General features: G+C 37.1%; 1 protein-coding gene across 4 annotated transcripts in view; it reads right to left on the bottom strand.

The window, feature by feature from the left end:
• LOC133849080 (neuronal acetylcholine receptor subunit alpha-7) overlaps positions 1-25,922 on the bottom strand; it is a 217,785-nt gene that overhangs the window by 78,639 nt on the left and 113,224 nt on the right. For all 4 annotated transcript variants that reach the window (XM_062284944.1, XM_062284943.1, XM_062284942.1 and 1 more), the window contains exon 3: positions 14,562-14,701. In XM_062284944.1, the coding sequence (XP_062140928.1) occupies positions 14,562-14,701 (140 nt within the window). The remainder of the gene's footprint in view (positions 1-14,561; positions 14,702-25,922) is intronic.

Below are 25,922 nucleotides of genomic sequence, written 5' to 3' on the forward strand. Positions count from 1 at the left end.
AAAGAGAAAGCAAAAAGAAAACTAATTAAATGCTATACGGAACAGAATAGCAATGGAGAATAATAGAAACGAAACACATCGTATAGTATACAAAAATAATTTCAATTCAGGACCTTGGGATTGCGGAGCATCGTCAGCGAAAAATTTAATTAAACAAAACCAGCGATTAAACTGGCCAACAAAACTGGCTTATTTATTTATTTATTTTATTTTAATTGCATTTAATTTCATTTATTTGCTCGCCACAGTGTAAAATACGCAAAAATTTCCGCAAATCAAAATAAAAGTGCGCGTGTGGTGATAGATTTAGTTAGGTGGCAAGTTGCCCCCTCCTTCCCCTCCTCACCCATCCGTTTTGCCACTTGCCACATTGATTGCGCAATTATGCACTAAATTAAAAGCATTCTCTCCTGTGTGTATGTGTGTGAATTTTCATTGTTGGTCGAGTGGTGATGAAAATTGTTGAGGAAATTTGTCAAAATGAAAGAGAAAAACCAGCATCGAAAGTTTCGCCAATAAATTGCAAAGCAAAACATTCAAATTGAGTGGCATGCAATGCAAATTGCGGGGCAAAGAAGAAGAAAAGAGCGTTAAACGAGACTGGAACACTTTTGATTGTTTTTTTTTCCCCCCCGATTTTTTTGTGGAAAATGTATTTTCTGGCAAATAGTAAAAGCAACTCTCGAGTGAATTCCCCGATGTGCAGGAATAATTGGGAACCGAATAAGAGAGAGAGAGAGAGAGAGAGTGGAAGGGAGATGAGAGAGGAGATGGGAATTTGTGACCAGTGTAAAAGTTTTGTTTGCTTGTTTTGTGGTGCTGCGTAAAATTAATGCATGCAAAATTCAACAGACGACGACGACGAAACAACAAAAGGAAGGCACGGCAACGATGAGTACCAAGGGAACTTCCAAAGAGAGTGAGAGAGAGAGAACAAGAGAGAGAGAGAGAGAGATGGGGAGAAGGCGGGTCAGTAGTTTGCCCTGGACATGTTGGCATTGGCGATAAATATTTTGTAAATGGGCCCGCATTTTGTTTAGCGTCAAATGCAATTTGAAATAAGCGACAGCGATAGAAACACACGCGAATGCACAAAGGCAACGAGTGGGCAGCCCTGCAAATGCTGAGTGGCATGCCCAACAAGCTGGGTGTGGGTGTGGGTTTGTGTGTGTGTGTGAGTGTGTGGAGAATGCAGCTCAACAATTAATTAGAGCACTATGCAAACCACACAAATAACACACAGAAACTCGCTTGCAACATTCTGCGGGTGCTGTTGAAGGGCAATGCCTGTCCAGAGAGAGAGAGAGAGAGAGAGAGCGACAGAGAGCGAGAGAGAGGAGGGAAAACTGTATTTGATATTAAAATTGGTTGCTTGCTTAATTTGCAATTCGCATATCATTTTAAGCTTTGACGTTGAATATAATAAAATCAAATTAAAGTATTCCTCTCTCCGAGTTTAATATGCATTATATCATCTAAGTAAACAAACTCTTATTTTTTGGCATCTTTTTTCATAGTACATTATGCTTGTCGACTCTTTTAACACTTTATAGTCATTTTTCATTTGACTTTTTTGTAATTATTCGTTTTTTTTACATTTCATTTTTGCGGCCAAATAAATGGCATAAATAAGTGAATGGCTTTTTAAGCGTTTATGCGAATGGCGTGTAATTAATTAATGATATCCCAGTTGTGTTTCCTTTTTTTTGTTGTTGCTCAAATACCCTATTTGGACAAAGTGATCAAGAAGAGTTTCATCGTTTTGACTATATTCCAAAATGGCATTTTAATATGTTAAAATACTCGTTATACATTGAGCTGTGAACTTTGAAATAGCAGCGTGATAGAAACGAAACTACAAACCGGCATTTTTGAATAGTCTTTTTTGTGAGGTGATTGTTTACACATTGTTTTTATAAAATGAAACAGAGATTTAAAAAACAAGCAATTTGTTTTGTTTTTCCGTTATTCTAATTTTTTTTTTTATAAGTGAAGAACATTTTGGCTACTCATTAAAATAGCAGTATTTTCAGATATTAAATTTGATTTTGAGAATATCACTTATGAGCAACATATTAGTTGCATATTCCATGGGAATTGATAAATATTTAAGATCGTGTCTGATATTTAGCTACAGGGCATTCCCATTGCGAGTTTTGTCTCTCTGCGATGTTTTTACACGTTTTTTTGTGGTACACAACAAACAACACTATTATTGGTCACTGACAGAGGCAGTGATAACAACAACAACACCAGAAAAGAGCGAAAATTTAACACGAAATTCGCACAGAAGTGGAGCAAAAGTCTCGTTAATAAGCACCGCACGTAAAAAGAGAGCGAGGGAGTGAGTGAGAGAGACAGAGACAGCTTACTTGCGGTAAAATAGGCAGCTTAACAGACGAAGTTGGCTGTACATATAAGAATAAAAGCAAGTGTGGGCTGAAAGATACCCTGGAAATATGTGAAATTGAAATGGTGAAATGATAAAATATAGAAAATGGAATAGAGAATAGAAATATATCAAATTAATATACCAAAAACAACATTTGGTATGTAGAGTTCAAAGCTGCAGTCGATTTGTGATTGAAATCTTTCAGAAAATCGATTGGACTATGATAAAATATACCGAATTAATATACCAAATACAACATTTGGTATAAATAGTACAACACTGCAGCAGCAAATTGAGTGAAATACATTAAAATATACCGAATTAATATACCAAAGTAATATTTCGTATATATGTTAAAGTACAAAGCTTCAGCCGGTTTTTGCTGCACACCAAATGAATATACCAAAAGTAACATTTGGTATATGGAGTACAAAGCTGCAATCGGTTTTTGCTTGAACATTTTTCAAAATCGAGTGGACTAGTATAGAGATTTTGACAAAATGGCTGCAGCAATTGTGCAACTCTGCTATAGAAAAGTTGAGAAAAATGATTAAATAAATAAATGCAATGTTTTTTGTTTTGCTTTTTGGTGACCAAACCTCGAAAGTCCCGCTGACATTGCGAGGAGCAAAAACAAGCGAATGGATGGAGGGGGGGAGAGTGGGAAAACAGGTTGAAACTCTGTCGTCTGTTGCGTTTGTTTATTTGTTTAATTTATGACTGTGTGTGTGTGTGTGTGTGTGTGGGCGAGGCAAAGATCATGGAGCGACTGACCAGCTGACATGCAGCCATAAACACATATTGCACGTGCACGAGTGTGCGTGTCTGTGCCTCTGTGTGTGTGTGTGTGTGTGTGATGGGCAACTATATGTATGTAGATCTGGGAAGAGCAAAATATATAGCATACTTATCTGCGCAGGCTGCGTGCGTGCTTTAATAATGACTTTTATGCACAGAAGATGTGCCAGCCCAGATAGCAGAGAAAGAGAGAGGGAGATAGCAGAGACTGAGAGTGAAAGAGAGAGAGAGAGAGAGGGAGGAGTGAGAGGGACAACAGTTGGCATTGACAAGTGCATATGGCAAAATAGATTTAACTGTGCCCAGCCAGCCTACGTAATTCCAGTTGAAGTGTGGTCCAGTTGTTGCTCGATTGCGGTTCATAGAGATGCTCATGCTCATCGTGGTTATGTAACTGTAACTGTAACTGAAACATTGAAACATTGAAACAGCAGTGCGTGTTTGTGCGTGTTTAGAAATGCTTTCTCTTCACTCTCCCCCCCAGTCACAACTCGTGATGCTTGTTTGTGCGTAATTTGATATGCCAAAGTTTTTCGACACTTAGCGAAACATATTTCAGCGACGTGCCTTCATTCATATTTAATTGTTTTAATGCCCCGTCCTAACTGAGCAGCGAGCGAGCGAGCGACACAAATGCCCCGTCGTTATGAATTCATATGCCAGAAGCCAAAACGGCAATTAAATGTTACGCAAAACAACAAATGGCAAGAGCATCAATTGCGATTAGACCGTAATTTGTTATCTTAGCAGTCCTTAACAAAACAAATAAGATATATGTAAATATGCTTTTCTCTAACTGAGATTTGCTTTCGCCAAAAAATTAACTTGCACAGAAAATAGCTGTATTCACGTGTATTGGAAGTTTTCTTTTTCTATCATTATTTCTGAGTGTTCTAGCTTATCTCCTTGCAATAAGGAATTGCACTCGACATTTCAATAAAATAATAATTATTATCACATTTACTTTGACACATTTCTAAGTTGTATTCCAAAAATTTACTTTCCATTGTAGTAAGCGTTGATATTAAACTCAATTCGAAGTGCAGAAGTAATTTACTTCACAATTCGTATGTTCATTCGAGTTTTTGTTTTTTGTTTTAAAAAAATTCCAAAAATGCCGTTTGTGAATGAGCTATGTGAATACAATGACACTTATGTGATGGGCCACGGAGACACGGAGCCCAGCGAGTCGGATCACCAATTTATTATTAGGATCGTAAATGGGCTGGTCAACTTGCTTGTGACTGCTCACTTTCTGCAGATCAACCCCTTGTCGCGAGTCGTATGCCTAAAGCTCAATAGGTTATTAGCGATGATACTTCGTTTCGGGGGAGAGAGGTGCGACACTCTGAAGAACTCTGAAGAAAATGAAGTAAAAGAAATAGATGTCGCCAAAGGAGATGATGATGAAATTAATGCTGAAAAAGTCAAAGAAGAAGAGCTTGAAGGAGGAAGCTGTCAATAAAAATTAGCAAACTTAGCAAAGTTGAAGCTAAACCAAAAATGCATATATGTATAATTGGTGGTCTCGGCAATAAAATGTCGCAAAAAAAAAAAAGAAATTGTTTTGGTGTCAACAGTTCAACAGTTGAAAAGTTAGGGTCCAGGGTATGTGCCAGTCGAGAGTGCTTCGCAGTTAATTTGGCATTTGGCTCTCTAGTTTGCAATGTTGCTTTGAGAGTGTAACATTAACATTAGAAGAATACATTTTATATCTTCAACACAACACTCATGTTGTAACAATAAGACACTCATTTTTTGTCTTTTAATTGCCAAATTCAAAATAACGTCAGAGTTCGTGGCGTACACCAACAACACGTCCAGCCACATGGAATAACGCAGATCCGGCAACTCCAAGCCTAGTGCAACAACAACAACATCGCCAACATGCAACCCTGACGATAATACACTCATACATAGATTCTGACGTACACTCATACATACACACACGTACATACTTTTTGACATTTCAGTAAATTAATAATTATTATCACATTTACTTTGACACATTTCTAAGTTGTATTCCAACAATTTTCTTTCGCTTGCAGTAAGCGTTGATATTAAACTCAATTCGAAGTGCAGAAGTAATTTACTTCACAATTCGTATGTTCATTCGAGTTTTGTGTTTCAAACGGAAAACATCAAATAATTGTGAACTTTAATTTTTTTTTTTAAAGAAAAACCGAAAAAGAAATAAAGCATAAAAAATGCAGAAAGTCGTTTTAATATCTGCAGACTTGGATTATTTCGTTGTGGATGAAACAGTTGCCAAATGCTCAAGGAGACTCAAGAAGTACATGGAGGAGAACATCAATGTGGATCCAGCAGATCGACGTCCAATATCCCTGCCATTTGTGCATTCAGCCACATTGCGTTTGTTGTGGGAGTGGGCAGAGAAGCACAAGAATGATGAGCACTTTGAACACAATGACAATTATGTGATGAACTTCCGAGTCGCGGAGCCCTGCGAGTGGGATAACCGATTTATTAATAGGCTCTCAGACGCAAGGCTGTCCAACTTGATTGTGGCTGCTCACTTGTTGATGATCAAGACCTTGTTGCCACTCTTATGCCTAAAGCAACTTTCGGGGGAGAGAGATGCGTCACTGAAGAAGATGATGGAGATATTGGTGGAGAAGGGAAAGAAATTGATGTCGAAAAAGGGGAAGAGACAGAAGAAGTTAACTCTCAAGAAAATGAAGTAAAAGAAATAGATGTCGCCAAAGGAGATGATGAAAAAATTAATGTCGAAGAAGAGCTTGAAGGAGGAAGCTGTCAATAAAAATTAGCAAACTTAGCAAAGTTGAAGCTAAACCAAAAATGCATATATAATTGGTGGTCTCGGCAGTAAAATGTCGTAAAAAAAAGAAATTGTTTTGGTGTCAACAGTTCAACAGTTGAAAAGTTAGGGTCCAGGGTATGTGCCAGTCGAGAGTGCTTCGCAGGTAATTTGGCATTTGGCTATCTAGTTTGCAATGTTGCTTTGAGAGCATCTGATTCATTTTTAGGCGAGGTTGTTACTTTGATTAGATTTTTGACGAACTGCTGCTGGCAAAATGAGTTTTGCAGCCTCATGCTGCACATTATGCTCATTCTAACTAACAACTGCTGTAATTTCAAGTGTGTTTTGTGTTGAGATAATGCTGCTGCTGCTGTTGTTGGTCGTGTGTATACTTAATAGCAAAATGCAAACTCAACTGGACATGGCGAGTCATGATGCTCGAAGCACAAGCCTTGCTTCCAACTGTCACTCACAAGTTGGGTTCGTTTTGAGAGTGAGAGTGTGTGTGTGTGTGTATTTGTGCTACCAGCTGGATAACTATGCGTAAAGGGACAATTACACGCATTACGAGCATCAAAGCCAGAAGTGTCCACACACACACAAACACACACACATACATCAGAGAAACATTAGTTTTGCAAAACATAAATGTGCTACTATTTTGTCACATAAAGTGTCAACCGTTGACAGTCTCAACTTTGCACAATTTACGACATTGACCGGGGAATTTGGCACCCGCCACTCATCTACCTTTTCCTAACCTCAATTTTGCATGCTGCCATTGCCATTGCACAATTTACATTACAATCGAAACACACAAGACAACATGATAGAAAGAGTGAGACAGAGTGTGTATGAGAGAGAGATAAAGAGAGAGAGAGAGAGAGAGAGAGAGATGCAAGCATACTCTGTAGCCTTTGAAGTTTCAAACCGCAACGACAACACGGAAGTGGGGTGCGTGGAGAGGGAAATGAGCGGAGGGGAGAACGTGGGGCGTGACTAGCTTGTATTAGCCATATTGTGTTCGCCTGGTCATTCGTTGTAAAACGACAGACACATCACGTTAATTGCCAATTAGAAATGTATGCAGCATTAAGTAGTTGTTTATTATACGCATCCTAGTATGTGCTTCCATCGTAACTAGTCCCCTCACCACCCACTCTGTGGAGTGTGTGTGTGTTTGCTGAGTAATTGCCACTGTTTTGTGTCGCTTCTTGTTCTTCTTGTTATTGCTGTGTTGATTGAACGCCAAATGAACGTGGGGGAATAGAATTAAAAGGTTATTAATAATCCTTGAATCGAAAAATATACCCAACATAAGTTGATTAGATTGAGTTATAAAATGAGGCAACGATTTCAAAATGTGTCTAGAATTACCATTCGAAAGCTGTTGCTTGCGCCATAGTTTGTAACAAGTTGGAAATTATTATACATATATAACATATTAGGATATTTTCTAAACTGTTCGTTCTTGACATAGATTTGATGAAATTGATAACTTCATCATCAGAGTTGGAAGTTTTACTCTAAATAAATAATGTGCACTGAAATATTAGTTGGAAATTTCACGCAAATATACTAAATAAATACTATGCATTTTATTTTAGTGTAGTAGGACATTTTTAAGCTGTTCTTTAGAGACATTGATAATAAATAGATTTATTGAAATTGATAACTGCATCATCATAAGTGAAAATTTCACTCTAATATACAAAAAAAAAAATACTGTGAATTGAAATTTTAGTATAAGAGGATATTTTTAAATAATAAATGCTGTGCACTTAATTTTAGTATATCAGGATATTTTCACACACATTCATTAGGAACATTGATAATGAATAGATTTGATGAAATTGATAACTCCATTATCAAAAGTGAAAATTTCACTATAATATACCAAATAAATACTGTGAATTGAAATTTTAGTATATTTTTATACTGTTCGCTAGTGACAGAGATCATAAATAGATTTTATGAAATTGATGACTCTATCATAGTTGAAAATTTCCTACTAACATATGAAATAAATACTGTGTTTAGAATTTTAAAATATTAGGATATTTTGACATGTGATAAACAGATTTAATAAAGTTGAAAACTGCATTTGAACTGAAATTTAAGGTCAAAAAGTTTTGGATATGCTTCGATTTTTGATTTCTTGTTTAAGATCGAGGATTAAGCTTCAATATCTTTGTTGGCCACAACAGGTTTTCCGATGCGATAAAAAGGCAGCAACTGAAAATCCGTGCGAGTGCTTTGGCATCTTATCGCTAAAATGACACTCGATTTACACACACACACACACAAACACTCATAACATGTATACGCAATATAGCAACGCAGTCAAACACATTACTTTATTGTTGATGTGATCCGACAGTACAAAACGAGAGCAAAAAAAAAACACAAAAAGAGAAGCGGAAACGGATACAAATATTTCGTATTTTTCGGTATTATGGACTTTCAGCTAGCTGGGATTTGTGGCATAAAGCAACAAAAGTCGCAAGCTCTTGAGTCAGGTGCGGCCTTGCCACCTTGTTGCTATTGTTGTTGTAGGCTGAGTAATAACAGCGGGTGATGAGAGCCAAGAGGAGGGTGGCGGCGGGTGTCTAAATGTAGACAAATTGCGTATACGACACGTAGCACACAAAAGCAGCATAGAAATTACTTTAAAACAGAACAAAGGCAAAGCGATTTTTAAGGTGCAGGTCAACCCACAGAACAAGGGAGGGAGTGAAGAAGAAGTGAAGAGTGGCAGATGAAAGGCCAGAGAAGGAAATGGAAAAAAGAAATAAAAAAGAATAAGAAATAGCGAGAGACAATCGCTTTTAGAAGTCGAAAAGTTGCCACTGAAAAAGCGCAAATAATTCCTTACCGAAATTTGTTGTTTCCCTTTATCATAATTTTTTCCTTTTATACCCGCTTCCCACAATGTTTGAATGGCATTATAACTTTGTGCCTGCAGGAAATGTATGTAAACGGCAGAAGGACCCTCTAAGGCAAATATATATACTTGATCAGCGTCAATCGGGCTGAGAATTTGGTATATTTTGCACTCGATGGTATATTTTAAATATAGTACTGTATCAATATACCAAATGTAGTCTTTGGTATATGCCTAGTATTTTCGAGGTATAATAGTTTATATATTTGATATGCTATATTAATATACCAAATATTTGCTTTGGTATTTTTTTTAGTATTTTTGTGAAAAATTAATTTGGTATACATTTGAAGAAGAATACTTATTTACTATATATTTAGAATGTAATTAATATACCAAGTAAAGCAATTGGTATAATTTAAGTATTGTTGCGATATATGAATTTGGTATATTTGAAAATTAATACTGCAGAGCTTTGCTTTCATAAAAATGAGTTGCGGGTATCTCACAGTCGAGCACACTCAATTCTATCGTTCTTACTTGTTTATTTTCTGTTAAACAAGGAAACAACAGTTGCGTGTGGCGTAGCTTAAAAAGTTGTGTGCATATTTTAAATATTTGTGCTATGCTGTGATAATTTCGCTCTTTAAGCTCTTAAATTATTATAATAAATAAAATAAGTTGTGGCACGCCCATGCACTTAGAAGGCTTAAGCAGAAGATGAAGAAGAATAAGTCCTCTCAAGTGTGACAAATATTGTTGATGCATACATTTTGGGCCATAAAAATCACTCATACGCAGCATTTTCTTTTTTCGCTTTTTTTTTTTGTGCACAATACGGCATCCATTAAATGCCAAGTGCAAAGTGCAACAAAAGTGCTGCACAAATGACACTGCGAATGTCGAAGAGTGTGCGTGTGTGTGTGTGTGTGAATGCTATGGCAACAAACTTGCCACACACGCACACACACTAGAGACCTGGAGGGCTTTTGGTCTTGAGCTTAAGGCGCTGCTGCCGCTGCCGCTGCATCTGCTGCTGCTGCTGCCATTGACAATTCTAAAGAAATTTATGTTCGACTGAACTTGGCAAAAAACATGTGCAACTGCACACGCCCACTGAGAGAATTGCTGTTGTTGTTGTTGTTGTTGTTGGTTTTTTCCTTCTCTGACCTGATTGCTGTTTAGCTGATAAGCTGCCGCTATAGACATTGGTCGGAGGAGGGTAGCGCAGGCGTCACTTATCAAGTGATTTATGTTTGTAATTTACTAGTGCACGCCAACAACCAGAGAGAGAGAGAAAAACCGAACGAAAGAGAGAGAAAGAGAGAGAGCGAGAGTAGAGCTAGCAAACATAGTCCCAAAAGTCTGCAATGGCAAATTGTCAAACAATGCGATGCTTTTATTAGTTAAGTCCAAGCAAGTGAACTGTGGTCACTGCCACAAACACAAACACACACACACACACACACACACCACACATAGAACGCTTTTTCCCCCAAATTGCGAGTTCTGTTCCCCAGACACGCCACATTACTATTACTGTCAAGTGTACGAGTATGTTTTCTCTTTTTTTTTGTAGATTGGGAGTGGAGTGGAGAGAGAGAGGACCTTGGGACTCCTTGCATTCAGATTGGGATTGAGATTTGGTTGGTTGGTAATGACCAAGACTATAGACTACAGACTCGGCAGACAGACTCTGACTAAATACTAACTGAGCAACAACAGCAACAACTTTATTAGACGGCAAGGCCGCACCGGGCACTAAAATTGCTCGTCATTAGCACGGCATACTCTCATTCACTCTAGCTCTCTCTCTTTCTATCTCTCGTTAATTTAAATTGCGAGTAATTAATGAAAGAAAAGCAACGACTAAAAAGGAAGAAAAAAAAACAATAAAGAATAGAGAGGAGCTCACACATCTCTGGCGCCTTTGTCATTATTCAGCGGACATGAATGGAAATTAGCAATTACCTAAGTTTTTAGGTCTCGAATAATCATCAACTCAACTCTTTAATGATAGCGATGTGCATAATTTCTCAGTTACTCTCCCTAATGTCTACTCGTTACTGCTTGCTTGTACTTTTCGCAATATCCCTGCCGCTAATATCAATTACTTGCGTTTTTCGTTACTTTATTTTTCTTTCCTAATCGATTCAGTTTTTTTTTTTGTTTCACTTATTTGATTCAGTTTATGCTTTTCTCGCGTCTCTCGTTACTTTTTTGTGGGCAGCTATTCTCTTTTGCATTAAATTGCTATGATACCCCTTTCAATAGTTTCTATCTCTCGTTACTTATAATATGCTTCTCGTTACTATTTACTCGCTAATCGTTGGTTGCTAATCTTTATTCGTCATTTATCATCAGTTATTCTCTTTCGCTTTATGTTGTTATGATACCCCTTTCAATAGTCTCTTTCTCTCTCGTTACTTATTACACGCTACTCGTTACTATTATCATGTTATGTTAAGCCACTTTTACTCGCTTCTTGTTGCTCATTAAGCATTATATTTCAGCTTCATTCATCATTCAACTCTTAGAAAAATCACAATCACTCTTTTACAGTTTTGTTAACTTGGCTTCTTCTCTCTCCATATTTCGTTTGCCACTGACACAGGTGGACAATGTGAAAGTCGCTACTTGCCGCTTGTTAGTCGTTATTCGCAGTCTCTTCGCGATGCTTTGTATTAAAAATGAAACCAGTTTGCAAATTGGGTTGAGGGCAAGCGGTTTTTGTGGCAATTTTAATTAGCGCACTTCGAAGTATCAGTCACAATGCAAACCATGGAAAACAGAAGGCGCAGTTAAATTTGCAGCGGTTCCTTCTCTTCTACCTCATTTCCGTTTCATCCAATTATGCCCGTTTCTTTGTCATTGCATAGCATTCTTACCAATGCGGTTATTATTCAAACATGAAACAACTCCGCGAGAGGCCAACGCCTTTTTCTGACTTTATCACTACAGTTTAAAAGTCAAAACAATGCTTACTTTATAGCAGTGTTGTACACACAAAATTCTTGCAAATTTATTGTAAACTTGGCAAGCTGTTTCTTTCTCGTTTGAATGAATTAGCGAACTTGTATATTATTCGGTATATTTTAATACCGCTTTCGCAATTGTGAATGGAAATCGAACACACTCGATTGTAGTTTTCTTACTTGTATTTAATTGAAAATTGAGACAGAATAGTTTTCAATCGCTCTTTATTTTATGTATTTTGTATTGTATTTGGATTCAGTATAGAGTTAGTATTTTTTTCGGTATATTTTAAAAATAATACCGCTTTCACATTGCTAATTAAATTGTGGAGTTTGATACAAAGTTATTTTCAATTGCTCTTTATTTGGTGTATATTTTATTGTATTTGGAATCAGTATTAAGTTAGCATTTTTGCAGTATATTATGCGGTATATTTTAACAATAATACCGCTTTCGAATTGCTAATAAAATTTTGGAGTTTGATATAAAGTGGTTTTTTGCTCTTTACTTTATGTATTGTATTTTATTGCATTTTGATTCGAATTCATTATTGATTGTGAAGTTGGTAATACTAGTTTTTAGATAGTACAATATCTCTAGAGACGAACAGACTCACAGCTCACTACTCACAACTCAATACTGTGTTAGCTGTATGTGTGTGTGTGTGTGTGTGTGTGTGTGTGTGGTTTTTCATTAGGATTGGGAGAACGGAACTCGGAAATGTTTGCGTGGTGTTGATTTGGTTTGGGACCATTTAAAGCTAAAAGCTGAGCTCAGCTGACGGTCGGCAAACATTTGCCAAATGATGGCACGATACCAATTTTCTGAGCAGACACATTGTGTGTTAGTGTGTGTGTGTGTGTGTGTGTCACTGAGTGAATGAGTGAGTGCGAGTATGAGTATGAGTATGAGTGTGTGAGTGTGTGTGTGTGTGTCGCAGTGAGTGTTTGCGTGCGTATTTATGTGCTTTTTTGCAGCCAATGCTTGTCTGATGGCTGCTGCTGTTGCTACTGCTGAACGACATTATGCGCCAGGGATGCCAAATTCGAAAAACTCCAGCGACGCGTGTTAGAAGACAACACAAAATTATGCCATGAGTGCACATTATGGCCATTAGCCAGAAGTGCCAGCTTCCCACTGACGCAGATTATGGATATATATGTGTGTGTGTGTGTGTGTGTGTGTGTGTGACTCACATATATAGCTGAAAGCTGAAAGGCAGCCGCAAATTTGTAGAATTTTAGCAGGCACTGTAAAGGCACAAAACTCATTCTCTCTCTTGAGATTGAGATTGTCAGTCGGTGATTTGTTTTAGAAGCTGCGAATGAGCCGCAAATCGTCGTTACACTTCATAACAGACATTCCAGGAAATGCGACATCGCTGATAATTCACTTTTACACGAAATTTTCACACTCCAAATAATGTGCAAATATCTTCCTCGCTCTCTCTCTCTCTCTCTCCGCTCTCTTGGACTTTCTCGAGAAAACTAAGTGAATTGCACTCAACTCGAGCTGTAGCTCATATGAAGGAAAGTATTTATGCCATTCATTTGAAAAATGCTTTTCAACGTTACGTGGAATAAACTGTGCCGAAAATGGAATTTCATGTGAAATGTTTATTGCGCTCGAGCATTGACTGTAAAGTGGGTGAAGGGGCGACGACGACGACGACTGTGTATTGCAAAAGCCAGTCACAAAAATTTCTTGTTCATTTTCATTTGTTCAATTCAATTGATTTGCAAACTCAATTGCCTGGATATCTGAATGGAATGCAATAGAAAGTTGACTGCTTGAAACTTGACATTTATTTATTGTACACGAATTTCTAAATGTGACGCTGTTAAGTGAAATGTTAAACAACAGTTGCATAACATTTGTAACGTAATTTGTTTAGGAAGCTAAGAAGATATTTGTTTGATTGATTTCTATTGATTTTAAACGTCTAATGAAAATGTGGCGTTATTATGGAATATAAATGTGACGCTGTTAAGTGAAATGTTAAACAACAGTTGTGTAACATTTATAAGTTAATTTACTGTAGGAGCTAAAAAGATTTTCGGATTTCGCAGTTGTTTAACACTTTCAATGCGTAATAAAGATTGTATTTGAACTGTTATAGGTATTTGTTTGATAAATGGTTGAAACATTAATTAATTTAGCGCATTTCCATGTCGTATGAAATTCTTAATTAACAGTGGATTACACATTTTTCATATAAAGAACATATTCTACTATGTGAACTGTTAATTAATTAACAGTTGCTTAACATTGTTGTGGAAAATTGCTGCACGCAAATTAGAAATATGGGAAAGTAAAATGTGAAGTAAGAGTTCATTTAAATTTGTGATGTGCTTATGAACTTCAGCTTATGAACTTGATATCAACAATTGAAACGTCAATGTTTCTATAAATGTGTAAAACTCTGTTCAGTGAAATGTTAACTAACATTTGAGTAACATAGCAATGTGAAAAAAAAACTTTATTTGATGTACGAAGTGTTTTTTATGCAAACATCATTAATAGATAATTATTTATTGCTTTCGTTTGATAATTTAAGATTCAACTATCGATAAATGTTACGATAAACTATCGGCTAGGTACATCGATTCGTAAATGTAACTAACATAATTATGTTTAACATCGAAATAAAATGATTTTGAAAAGAGTTTGACAGAACAAACTTAGATGTAATCAATAGTTTGGAAAATAAATGAATGAATGTAGCTTACCACATCGATGATTTGCATTAGAGTAAGGCCAAAGCTCAATTGCAATGGATCGGATTCGTTGACCACGGGACGCTCCAGGCTGTTGTAGTTGTCCAGCAGTGCGTGAAGCAAACGCTTCTCATGCGGACCAGCTGAGCAGGCTGCAAAAAAAGAAAGCAAACCGAACACACATCGTAAAATACATGAAATCAAAGAGCAAATAATATACAATGTATAAAGTAAAGTAGAGTGCTTAAATAGAGCTGTTTAGCGGCAACAATGTTACGACTTCAACTAAGAACTTTGACTTGTCTCTGTGTGTGTGTGCGAGTGGGAGATGAGTGTATGTGTGGGAGTGTGTGTGTGTGTGTGTGTGTGTGTGTGTGTGTGTGTGCGGCAATGACATTGTTGGGCTTAGAATCAACCAAGCGTGGCGGCAGTTAAACCTGCATTAACGTATCGTTGTCATTGTTGCTGTCACTGTTGCCGCCCGCTGCCACTTTACCTACTATCCCCACTCTCCACTCCCCGCTCCCCACTTCCCACTCATCTGGCATCCTTCCCTTGTCCTTGTTCGGTTCATCTGTCTGCTCGTTGCCGTGCTGCCAATTAAATTTGTTCAACCAATAAGTGGCTTTGGTTCGGTTTGACGTTAGCAACAGTTTTAGCCCCAGCATCAGCATCAGCAGCAGCAACAGCAGCAGCTTAAGCCAGCACAGAGCCAACAACCAGCAACCAGCAACCACAACACTGTAACACAGCACCTGCCTCAGCAGCAGCAGCAGCATCAGCTTTAGCTCCAGCTTCAGCTCTAGCTCCAACAGCCACCTTGCCTCCCTCGAGCAGCAGTTACAGCTGCTGCTTCCCATTGTTACCATCCTCGTTGTACTCTAGCTTATAAAGTACTACGTATTCTCGACTCTGTGTGTGGATTTTTCCTTCCTTTTATTTTCCCAACGTCTCGTTCTCTCAGCTTTTGTATACCTCCTCCCCCCCACATTATTCGGTTACCTGTTATTGAAAAAATATTCATAGCAAGCCTCTTACAAATGGCATTTATTTTTTTTCTTACCTTTTCTTCTTCCCCCTCCCAAAAAAAAATCATAATACAAATATTGACAATAAGTCGCTGTTGAACAAAAATTAAGCTTTGCTTAATTTCATGATTTTTTTTTTTTTTTGTAATTCACCAAATTGTCATTTACTTTTTAAGCTTTGCTTAATTTCATCATTTTTATAATTCGCTAAATATTTTCTGTTGATTTTATTTACCCAAATTGTCTTTGCTGCTATTTTTCATTCACTTTTTAGGCTTTGAGAATTCGCTAAATATTTTCTTTTGATTTAATTCACCAAATTGTCGCTGCGTTTGTTTTTCTTTCACATTTACCAATTAAGCATAAATATAGTTATTTCTGGCAATCAATCTATATATTTGCGGATATAAATATTGAACATTTTTTTTGACTCGTTTTTTGTTCGATGCAATATTCACTTGTATTTTGCTGGCCTGGCGAATTGTTTTTAAGTGAAGCGAGATATTTTTCTGTCTTTTGTGGTATATTTATGATAAACTCTATTTGACAACTGGCAACAAAAACACAAAAAAAAAACTGAGAAGAGTTGAATTTACTTATACGAAAACTATTCAAAAGATTTGGAAGAATTTTATAAGTTGTAATTGAGTTGACTTCATCTAAAGGGTAACTCGATAGTCGCGCATTTCTTAGCGCCACATTCGCTTTTAATATTTCATTTTAATGTCTGCCAAATTTTTACATTTAACATGCTGTCAAAAAGTGTAAATATGTCCCAACAACAACAACAGCAACAACATTAAAACGAAAAAAAAGAAGAAAATTGCTGTGTGTGGAAAAAAATAATGCAAAGGGTTATTTTTTGTTAAAGAGTTGAGGGCGGAAAAAATCTGCTGACATTTCAGCTGAAATTTACAACTGTGAATGAAATTAGCCAACGGTCAATTTGTTAGCTCATGGTTTAAAAAAGATGAATCAAAAGCAATGCTATAAATGCATTAATGACGGACTGTTATCAAACTCGTAAAGAGAATTGGAAGGGAATTATCAAATTTATTTAATCTAATATGTAACAATGAACAACAGAATCAAAAATTGAAAGATGAAGAAAAGTTTTTAAGCATAATAGAAGATTTATTTCACATTAAGTGCTTGTGAATAATAATTAAGAAACTAAATTTTAAAAAATACTGTATAATTTTTAAAATATACCAAATTAATATACCATAAAAATACTAAATATATATACTGAATATAATTGGTATATTGATATAGTACTATATCCAAAATATACCATTGAGTGCAATATATACCAAAAATTATTTTTAAATATACAATATTAATATACAGAAAAATATCAAAATATACTAAATGCTGTAATTGGTATGTTGATATACCATAAATTGAAAATATACCATGAATCACTAAATATGCACAATTGTCAGCCGGATTTTTAGGAATTATTAATACTATATTTTAATTATTATTGTAATGCCAAGTTTCACACACACACACACACATACACCACTTGAAATCTAAGCTAATCTTATGCTGACTTCGACGTTGTCAATGTAATGCTGATTGTGATTGTATGGTAATGTTGCCTTTGGGAGCTGCTGCGCAACCACAACACAACTTTTGTGACGATGATGGCGAAGTTAACCCGATTGCCTGTGGGACAGGTCATCAGATCATTATAGACAATTACTTATGAAGCTGCTGGCAGCGCTTTGTGCTGCATATTAAAGGCAAGAAATCAGGTGAGCACAGCACAGCAGGCAACGCAGGAGGCAACTACAATGTGTGGCACGTAGCGCTCAACACACCAAAAAGTTGGACAGCAATAACAATAGCCTGAGAGAATGGGGTAAAGGCTGACTCGATGGATGGATAGTTGTGTGAGGGGGGAGCAAAGGTAGCTAAATAATTCATGGCATGCTTTGGGCACATCTTCAGCTGTCGACGACGACGACGATGAGAACGAGGACGAGGACGAGAACGACTCCCAGAAACAAGTTTAGTTTATTGATGTGCCAAAAACTTATTCCTCATGCCAGCTAGTGAAGGCAAGGGCGAAAAGGCAAAGCAGCAACTACTTTACAAGTACTCGAACTTACCGAATACCAATATGAACTATACTCGTCTCATGCCACAACATTTTTATCGTTCACCTCGATGAAACTTTTTTTGTTTACCCCAACTCTCTCCCTCTCTCTGTGTTAGGCAATGTAAGTTGTGTGTGTGTGTTAGTTCATAAATCTACATAAATGTATATCGTATTATGTAAATATTGGATGACTTTTAATGGCTGCTAACTTATATGAGCCTTCAGCAACAGTTCTTGAGTTACTTTCGACTCAAGCTTAGGCATGTTCAGCATTCAGTTGTAAAGGTAGAAAAGTTTACTATATTATAGACAACATATAAAACAACAACATTATAAAAACTGCAGAGTTTATGATTTCTTCAAGAGTTTAGATATAAAACTTTTTAAGAAAAATATGGTATATTTTGTACTCATTGGTATATTTTAAATGTATTTGCATATTGCTATACCAAGTATACATTTTTTTTATAGTTTAGTATTTTTTCAATATATTACTTACATATGTTGTATTTGAAATGGTATATTGTTATGCCTAGTATTGTGTTTCTAGTATTTTTTCAGTATATTATTGATGGTATCATTTAAATGTAATAGTATATTGTAATGCCAAGTATACATTTGTGTATATTCAAGAAATCATTCAGTATATTGTTTACTATATAATATTAATGCTATGCCAAGAATACATTTTTGTGTATTTTTGTATTTGAGGTATAATTTAAATGCAATGGTATATTACAATGCCAAGTACACATTTTTGTATATTTTAGTATGTTTCCAGTATTTTTGTTACATACATTTTCACGACATGTTTTTATTATATCAATGGATATAGGGTATAAAATGTTATTATTTTTGTAGTTTTCATATTTCAAAGATGCTTCGATTAAAATAAAATTTCATAAGTTATTTGCTTTGCTCTCGTTACAGCTGACTTGGCAAAGTCTTTTACTAAGATTATAATATTAAACATTACATTTTATTTTATGCCATTTACAAAAAAAGGAACATGCAAAAGTTTGGTTCTCTTGTCTGATATTTTGGATAAGTAACTTTTAAATCCCGGATTGACAAATAATTAAATGACTTTTAATTATTGGTGAATACACGAGTATTTTGCAGCTTAGTAGGAACAACTTTCACCCAGCGACTTTTGAGTTAAGCAGAGTTTTGCAATTTTGGGCGTGCAAAGTCAGGAAACAACAAAGGCAAAGACAACTTGACCTCAATGACTTGGCAAAAGTAGCATTTGTTCGTTCCTGTGTTTGTGTGTTAACTAGTGTAATGAAAGTTTGCTCTTTGTTGGCAGTTTAAAGACAACATTTTGTGGATATTAGATTGGAGTATACTAATATTTGAGAGATGTTTTATATGAGGTTAAATTGCGTTGTGTGCTTGCGGCTCGCATAACGGGGCAATTTGTTAACTTGGAATTTGAGGCAATCTTCGCATATCTAAGTAGGCATTTTTTTCTGCTTTCTTCTTGTGTTGGTATATTTGCTGTATATATAGTATTTGCCTTTGCTTTTGGTTGGTTTTTTTGTTTGGTTTGTTGGTTGGTTGGTTGGTTGGTAATAAAGCGTGTAAATCGCATCACGTAGACTCCATTTTAATGTAGATGCTGCCACATACGAGTGTATGCGATTGGATTGAGCTCGAACTAAGATCAAGGCAAACGAATGGTATAGGCTGATGATGTGGCATGTGGCGTATAGCGGCATGTGCAGCAATTTGTGTGTGCCACACACACACACACACACACACACACACATAAGTTCGTTGCTTTTGTTGTTACGTGTGGCATGCATCAGCATCAGCGATTGTCCTGTTTGCGGCAGACTTTATTAATGAATGCCATTAACGCTTCTACGTGCGGCCTTCTTGTCATTTTCGTTTTGCTGCAGGGAGGAGGAGGAGAGATAGGGAGGATGCAGCGGTGGCTTGGGCATAATCGAAGCCTCTTCGTTTGCCCCCAATGATGTTGCCATTGCCATGACAGGGCACTAAAGTGCCAGGCCATTAACGGCTGCATGTCAGCAGCTCTCTAGGCTCTAGGTGGCATCCTGGAAAGCTGGCAAGACACCCAGCCGAGTGGCGAAGTGGCCAAGTGGCATGTGGCAAGCTAGCAAGTAACAATTGTAATTATGAAAGAATGCAAGCAAACGTTCGTTGATGAATTCCTTCAGCAAATCCGTGCTGTCACAAACAACAACAACAACAACAACAGCAGCAACAACACCAATGTAAAGGCTAATTGCAATTAATTGCTCAATTAAGTGTTCCACAAGCGCAACTCAAGTTGTTTGACTTCCAAGCTCTTAAGAGCCCAAAGTGCAGGGCATGTCAAAAAAATAAATTAAGGGAGAAGAGACACGCGAAAATTGTGCATTTCTTGCAACGAAAACGGAGAGCACCAAGGGGAATATAAAGTGGAGAGGCGACTGTTTAAAAATCTCAGAAATAACATCTCTTTAAATTGAGTAAAGAATGATTTAAAAAGATATGCACTTTGCAAGCATTCTTTAAAATTCGGAAGCTACAAATTAGGTATCATTAAAGTAGTTAATATTCCACAAATGTGATTTATATCGTTAGATAGTTTGTTAAATATTATTGTAAATTATTTTAAGTACATACAATAATAACTATAGTATTTATAATTTCTGAAAATTTGGTTGCGATCAGATTAAAGTTGTAGCTGTTATTTAATAAATACTCTTGTATGGCAAGTGGTATATAATTTGGTATATTTAGAATGTAGTACTATGTATGAATGTAGTACCAAATATAGCCCTTGGTGTATTTTGTTTTTTATGTGGTAAATTAATTTGGTATATTATAAATAAAATAATAATAATGTACTATAACAATATACCAAATATAGCCTTCGATATTGTAGTTCTTCTGTGGTATATTAATTTGGTATATTATAAGAATAATACCGCATACCTTTATTGTGTAGCGGGTATCTCGCAGTCGAGCACACTCGTACTGAAAAAAGTTTTGCTGGAATTCGAAATTTCTATTTTTATGTTATATTATTGACTTTTTGAATTAATTCCAACCTCTTTTTGTATTGTCTGCATTTGGTGCGTGGGTTTTGCATGCAACAAATACAATTGTTTAAGACGTGGTGTGCTTTAGTCGAGCATGCTCTAATGTAGCTTTCTTCGTTGAATCTGAATTGGTGGGCAGATGCTGCAGGCGCTCGCAGCAGATGCCATAAATTATGCATGGCACACACCCACACATACATACTTTGCGGCTACTTGGCCCTCCACTTGACACTGCCAACGATGCCCTCGATGTGTGGGTGTGAGTGTGGGGGGTATGTGGCAGCGGCATGTAGCAATAGCGGCGTGCCACTGACAGTGCATTATCATGCAGCATATGTAATAATCGCAATAAATTTGATTACCTCTCCTAGCATATTTGGAGTGTCTCAATGTTGAATCGCATGATAAATGTATATGCGATAGACGATGCTTCCACAGCTGCCACAACTGCCACAGCTGCCACTTGCCACACACACACACACACACACACACACACACACACTCGCGCGCGCATACATTTACATGATGCGAACTTGGCATTGATTTCGAGAGGCCAAAAGCCAAGTTTGCCCCCTCAGCTAATTATTTGGCTAATACTGACTGCGACTAACATTAAAATCGAATGGTCGAAGGGTAGCGAAGAGAAGTCAAGGGACGGAGGGACGATGGCTATTAAAATTTTACGCGTTAACGGCGAAATTATACGAAATCATTTTCGGAATGCAATAAATGAGGCCGCAAGTTAATTCGTTGCGCGTTGTGCTCTCAGCTTTCAGTTCTCTCAGCTCTCAGCTAAATAAAATGTAATGTCCCGTTTTCTCGATGGCGCTTTAAATGAGCATCAAGAGCCGCCACTACTTGGCGACCACGCCCCCTTTATCCCCTCGCTGCCGGCTCTCTGCCTGTGGCCTCAAGTCGAACGATAAACCGTGCCAGAAATTTAATCGAAATGCTTTCGAGGCCACGTCGACGACACAACGACTGAACAGACGTTGCTTTGCGCTTTTCAGAGTCTTCAGTCCATGTATCTCCTCTCAACCTCTCTGTTTGTCCTAGTTGCGACTATCAATGAGTGTCATCGGCAAGGCAAAAGCAAAGCAAAGCGTTGCCACAATGCCAACCACATGCCACCCAACGAATGTGGTGCGATCGTTAAATTTAATCGGTTCTCGAAAAAAGAGGAAACGAAACGAAACGAAAGCAAGGAAATATCTAATTACCATCTCAGTATTGCTTTGTAATATGCAACAAGAGAAAAAAAAAAAAGAAAGAGAGAGAGAGAGAGCAACGTACGGGAAATGGCAAATGGAAACAGATACAAATACACATACAGATATAGTTATAGATTGCGATGTTCTTGTGTGTGTCTTGAGCAGGCGAATAAAGTGAAGAAAATGTGGAAAAACGATTGCAGTATTTTATTGAAAAATATTAGCAATTGTAGTTATAAAAGTTGATTATGGAAATGTTATATTGGGTATCGATTGTTAAATGAATAATATATTATATTTTTTTTGTGTTTTCTTGCTGCAGCTTATAGAATTTGCTTAAGTCGACCTACTTACGCTTCAAAAGCTCTTCAAATTAGTGGCTAAATGATTTAATACCAATGCAAGCTATCGATAGTAACCTTAACTTATCAACCATACATTTGAATATCGATAGTAAATTAAAAGTTAATTAAATGAAAGCAACTAAAATTATTATTTGCTTAAAAAACGAGCAAACGTGTTTGAACGCAAATTTAAAAAATTTTTATTTGCTTTAAGTAAATTTATTGTTGATTTCTAGCGATATTATACTATTGTTTACTATCGAAACGTTTTAATGAAATATTTTAAGAACAATTGGCACGCTTTGCTTTCGCGTTCAACATATTTCTCAATGCTGACACAAGAAATACCAAGTCAGCAACAGCAACAGCAAATTGCTTTAGTTTAGTAAAATATTTGTATTGATATCGACATTATACTATCGATATTACCCAATTCTTTACTTAATAAACTTTTAAAAAATATTTTGAGAACTAATCGCACGCTTTGTGTGTTTGTTAATCATATTTCAAAACGCTGTCACAACCAATACAAAGTCATATTAACAGCACCAGCAGATTGCACAAGAATGCCTGCCAATAGCACATTGCTATTGTTACTATCGATATTTTTGTTGCTGTCACAGTTTATATTAATGTAAGAAAGCCTGAGCTCAAGCGTTTGAACTGGTGATTTAACTTAGTTCCAACTTGACGTAATATACGATTGACTGGACAAACTTTTCAATGAATTCGCAATAACTCTATCGATAACATGTTATCGATAAGCTTAAATCTAAAAAAGGAAAAAGAACAGGAAAACTTTTTGGTAAGGCGAATCTAAAACTCAATTATCTGGAAGTTGGCAAAACTCTGGCTTAGGAAGCGCAATTTATGGAGAGAGAGAGAGAGAGAGAGAGAGAGAAAGCGAGAAAGAGTGCGAGAGAGAGATACAGAATGGAAGAGCGAGCGCGAGTATCTTGAAGTGGCATGCATCAAAAGTTTTTCGGTTGCTTTTGTTAGCCTTCTTTTAATTTTTTTGTTGCGCCAAGTTACCAGCAGAGAGCCGAAGCAGGAGCAGGCAATGAAGTGAAGGTGTAGAAGGAAGTCTGCCGCTGGCTGCCAAACCACCAGACGCACATAAATTACACCGCAATACACAAACCACTGAGCAGCAGCAGCAGCAGCAAAAAGCTGACAGACAAAAAAATAAGAGAGCAGCAAAAAACACAAGCGAACAGCCGCTAAATAGTTGCGCTGCCGTTTTGTGAGAAACTCTTCCACAGCTAATGCTGCTTTACAATTGTGGCCCGAGTTGACTGTAAACTAAGCCGTGGCTGTGGCTGTGGCTGTGCTTCCCCTTTCCACCCTCCCCCTCAAAAGTTCTATATTTTCGAAGAGTTCTCCCACAAAAAAAAACAAAAAAAAAACCATTGCAGTCTTTTAGGCGCTGTCTTTTGGTTGCAGCTGATTTAATTTTAGATACGCATAATAATTGCGCTCATAGGCGGAAAGCAAGTGGGGGAGAGAGACAATGAGAGGGAGTGAGTGAGAGGGAGACAGAGAAGTAAAAGCAAGAGATATGTTGTATTAAAAAAATATTTGCATTTTGCTCATTGGAATTCCCAGAGAGACAGACAGGGAGAGAGAGAGGGAGAGATCTAGACGCTGTTGGGCGTGTTCAAATTAAGTGCTTCAGCTAAGAAAACGAAGCTTGGCTCGAGGCGTCACTCAACAGCAACACGAGTGTGAGGGGGCGTGGCAAATGCGAGGGCGGGTGAGGGTGAGGGTAGAACGGTCACTTCCGTCACATCCGTCAGCACAACATCCGCAAGCATTTCACCAGCTTCCGCTTGGACAGACAGGCGTTGATGTTGCTCTGATGATGACAACTCGTTAGGGTTCGTTGTCATTCGGCCAGCGGCTGCAGCACTGCCAAGAGTGCAAGAGAGATGGAGAGAGAGAGTGTGGGAAGGGGAAGGGAAGAAGGGAAAGGCATGGCAATTACCAGGTGCCGGAAACTGGCGCCCAAATTAATGTTAACGAGCCAAGTTAAATGCTTAAATTGTTTCTTGCCGCACTTGCCACACACACACACACACGCACAGCTGACAAACTGGCAATGCGGGTCACGGGTTAACTTCCATTCTCTCTACCTCAGCTCAGGGTTTTTTTTTGGGAGCGTCTCAACACGGCTGCTGTCAGTTTTTGTTGTTTGCCTCGTATCAGAGACGGCGGCGGCAAAACTTTTACTTTCACTTTTGCTCTTGCTTTTGTGCACCTTTTGCTTACCTGTTTGCATGCGCTCACCTGTTTTGCCTTCCTTCCTGTTGCCAACTTCCACACTCCCCCCCCCACCAAACACATCTCTTGCGCTTCTCATTTCTCTGTCTGTGTTTGCGTGTTCGCTTATCGCTAACAGCCTTCAATTTAACAATTTCACTTTGTCACGTGCCCAGGTCTAGGTCTTTTGCCTTGGCTTCGGGTCGTGCCACGCCCACTTCACACCTTCCTCGCCTCGCCTCTTTGCCAGACACTGCGCCACGCCAAAAACCCGCTTGTCGACACTTTAATTTTCCCTTTGACTTTCCTAGAGTCAAATATTTAATTTTATCTTTTTCATCGAGTTTTGCGGGTCCTTGTAAAAAGTTTCTTCTCATTCTTCTTTTTATTTTCTTGCCCTCTCATGTTTGGGTCTTCTATCTCCCCCTTTCTTCTTCTCTACTTCTTTTGACCAGCGTTGCCCCCCACGTTGCGCTTTTTATTCTTTGTAACTCCCACTGGGATTTTTTTTGTTTGTTCGATGCTTTGCCTCAATCACGTCGCCAAAGATTTGAAACGCCGATCATGAGCTTTAAGTATTAACAATTTATTTTGCTAATTGAAAATTTGTTTAAAGTTCCAAAATCAGTCAATAAATTTGCCAGAGACTGACTGCGAAATACCCTGTAAGTGGCAATTTGAATAAAGTTGAATTTGCTGGAATATTTTGATTTGAATTTGAATTGAATTTTCCTGATATAACATCAAGAAATTTGCAAGCGGTTGACTGAGAAACCATGGAACTTTGTAAATGGCACTAAAGGATTTGCATAAATTTGAATTTGTAGGAATATTTTGATAAATTTTTCCGGAAATAGAGAGAGATAAAACATATAGTCAATAAATTTGCCAGAGACTGACTGTGAAATACCCTGTAAATGGCATTCAAATGTTTGTTTGTTCGAATATTTTAATTTGAAGTTGTATTGAGATAGAGAATTAATATACATATATAGAGAATATTTTATTAATTCTACTTATTACATATTCTATTTAATACAATTGAATTTTTCTTTGCTTTGATTTATTTATTTTTTTTTAAATTTGGTTTCAATGAAATAAAATTGATTTTAGTAAAATATTGTTAACAATCTTGTAAGCCTTAAATTAATAAACTTGCAAAAGAATTTATCAGCAATTAGCAAACTACGTTCTGCATAAGGTATTAACAAGTCTATACGTCGAACGTTGTTCAAGTTTAACAAGTTTTGCTGTCGAATTTTGTAACATTTCAACGATGTTGTGTGTTGCGCCATAAAGCAAAAGTATTGACAGTAGTATCAAAGTTCAAGAAACTTATTAAATGTCTTGGAAATACACACACAGCCA

Source organism: Drosophila sulfurigaster, chromosome X (assembly GCF_023558435.1).
Source record: "Drosophila sulfurigaster albostrigata strain 15112-1811.04 chromosome X, ASM2355843v2, whole genome shotgun sequence".
Lineage (NCBI taxonomy): Eukaryota > Metazoa > Arthropoda > Insecta > Diptera > Drosophilidae > Drosophila > Drosophila sulfurigaster.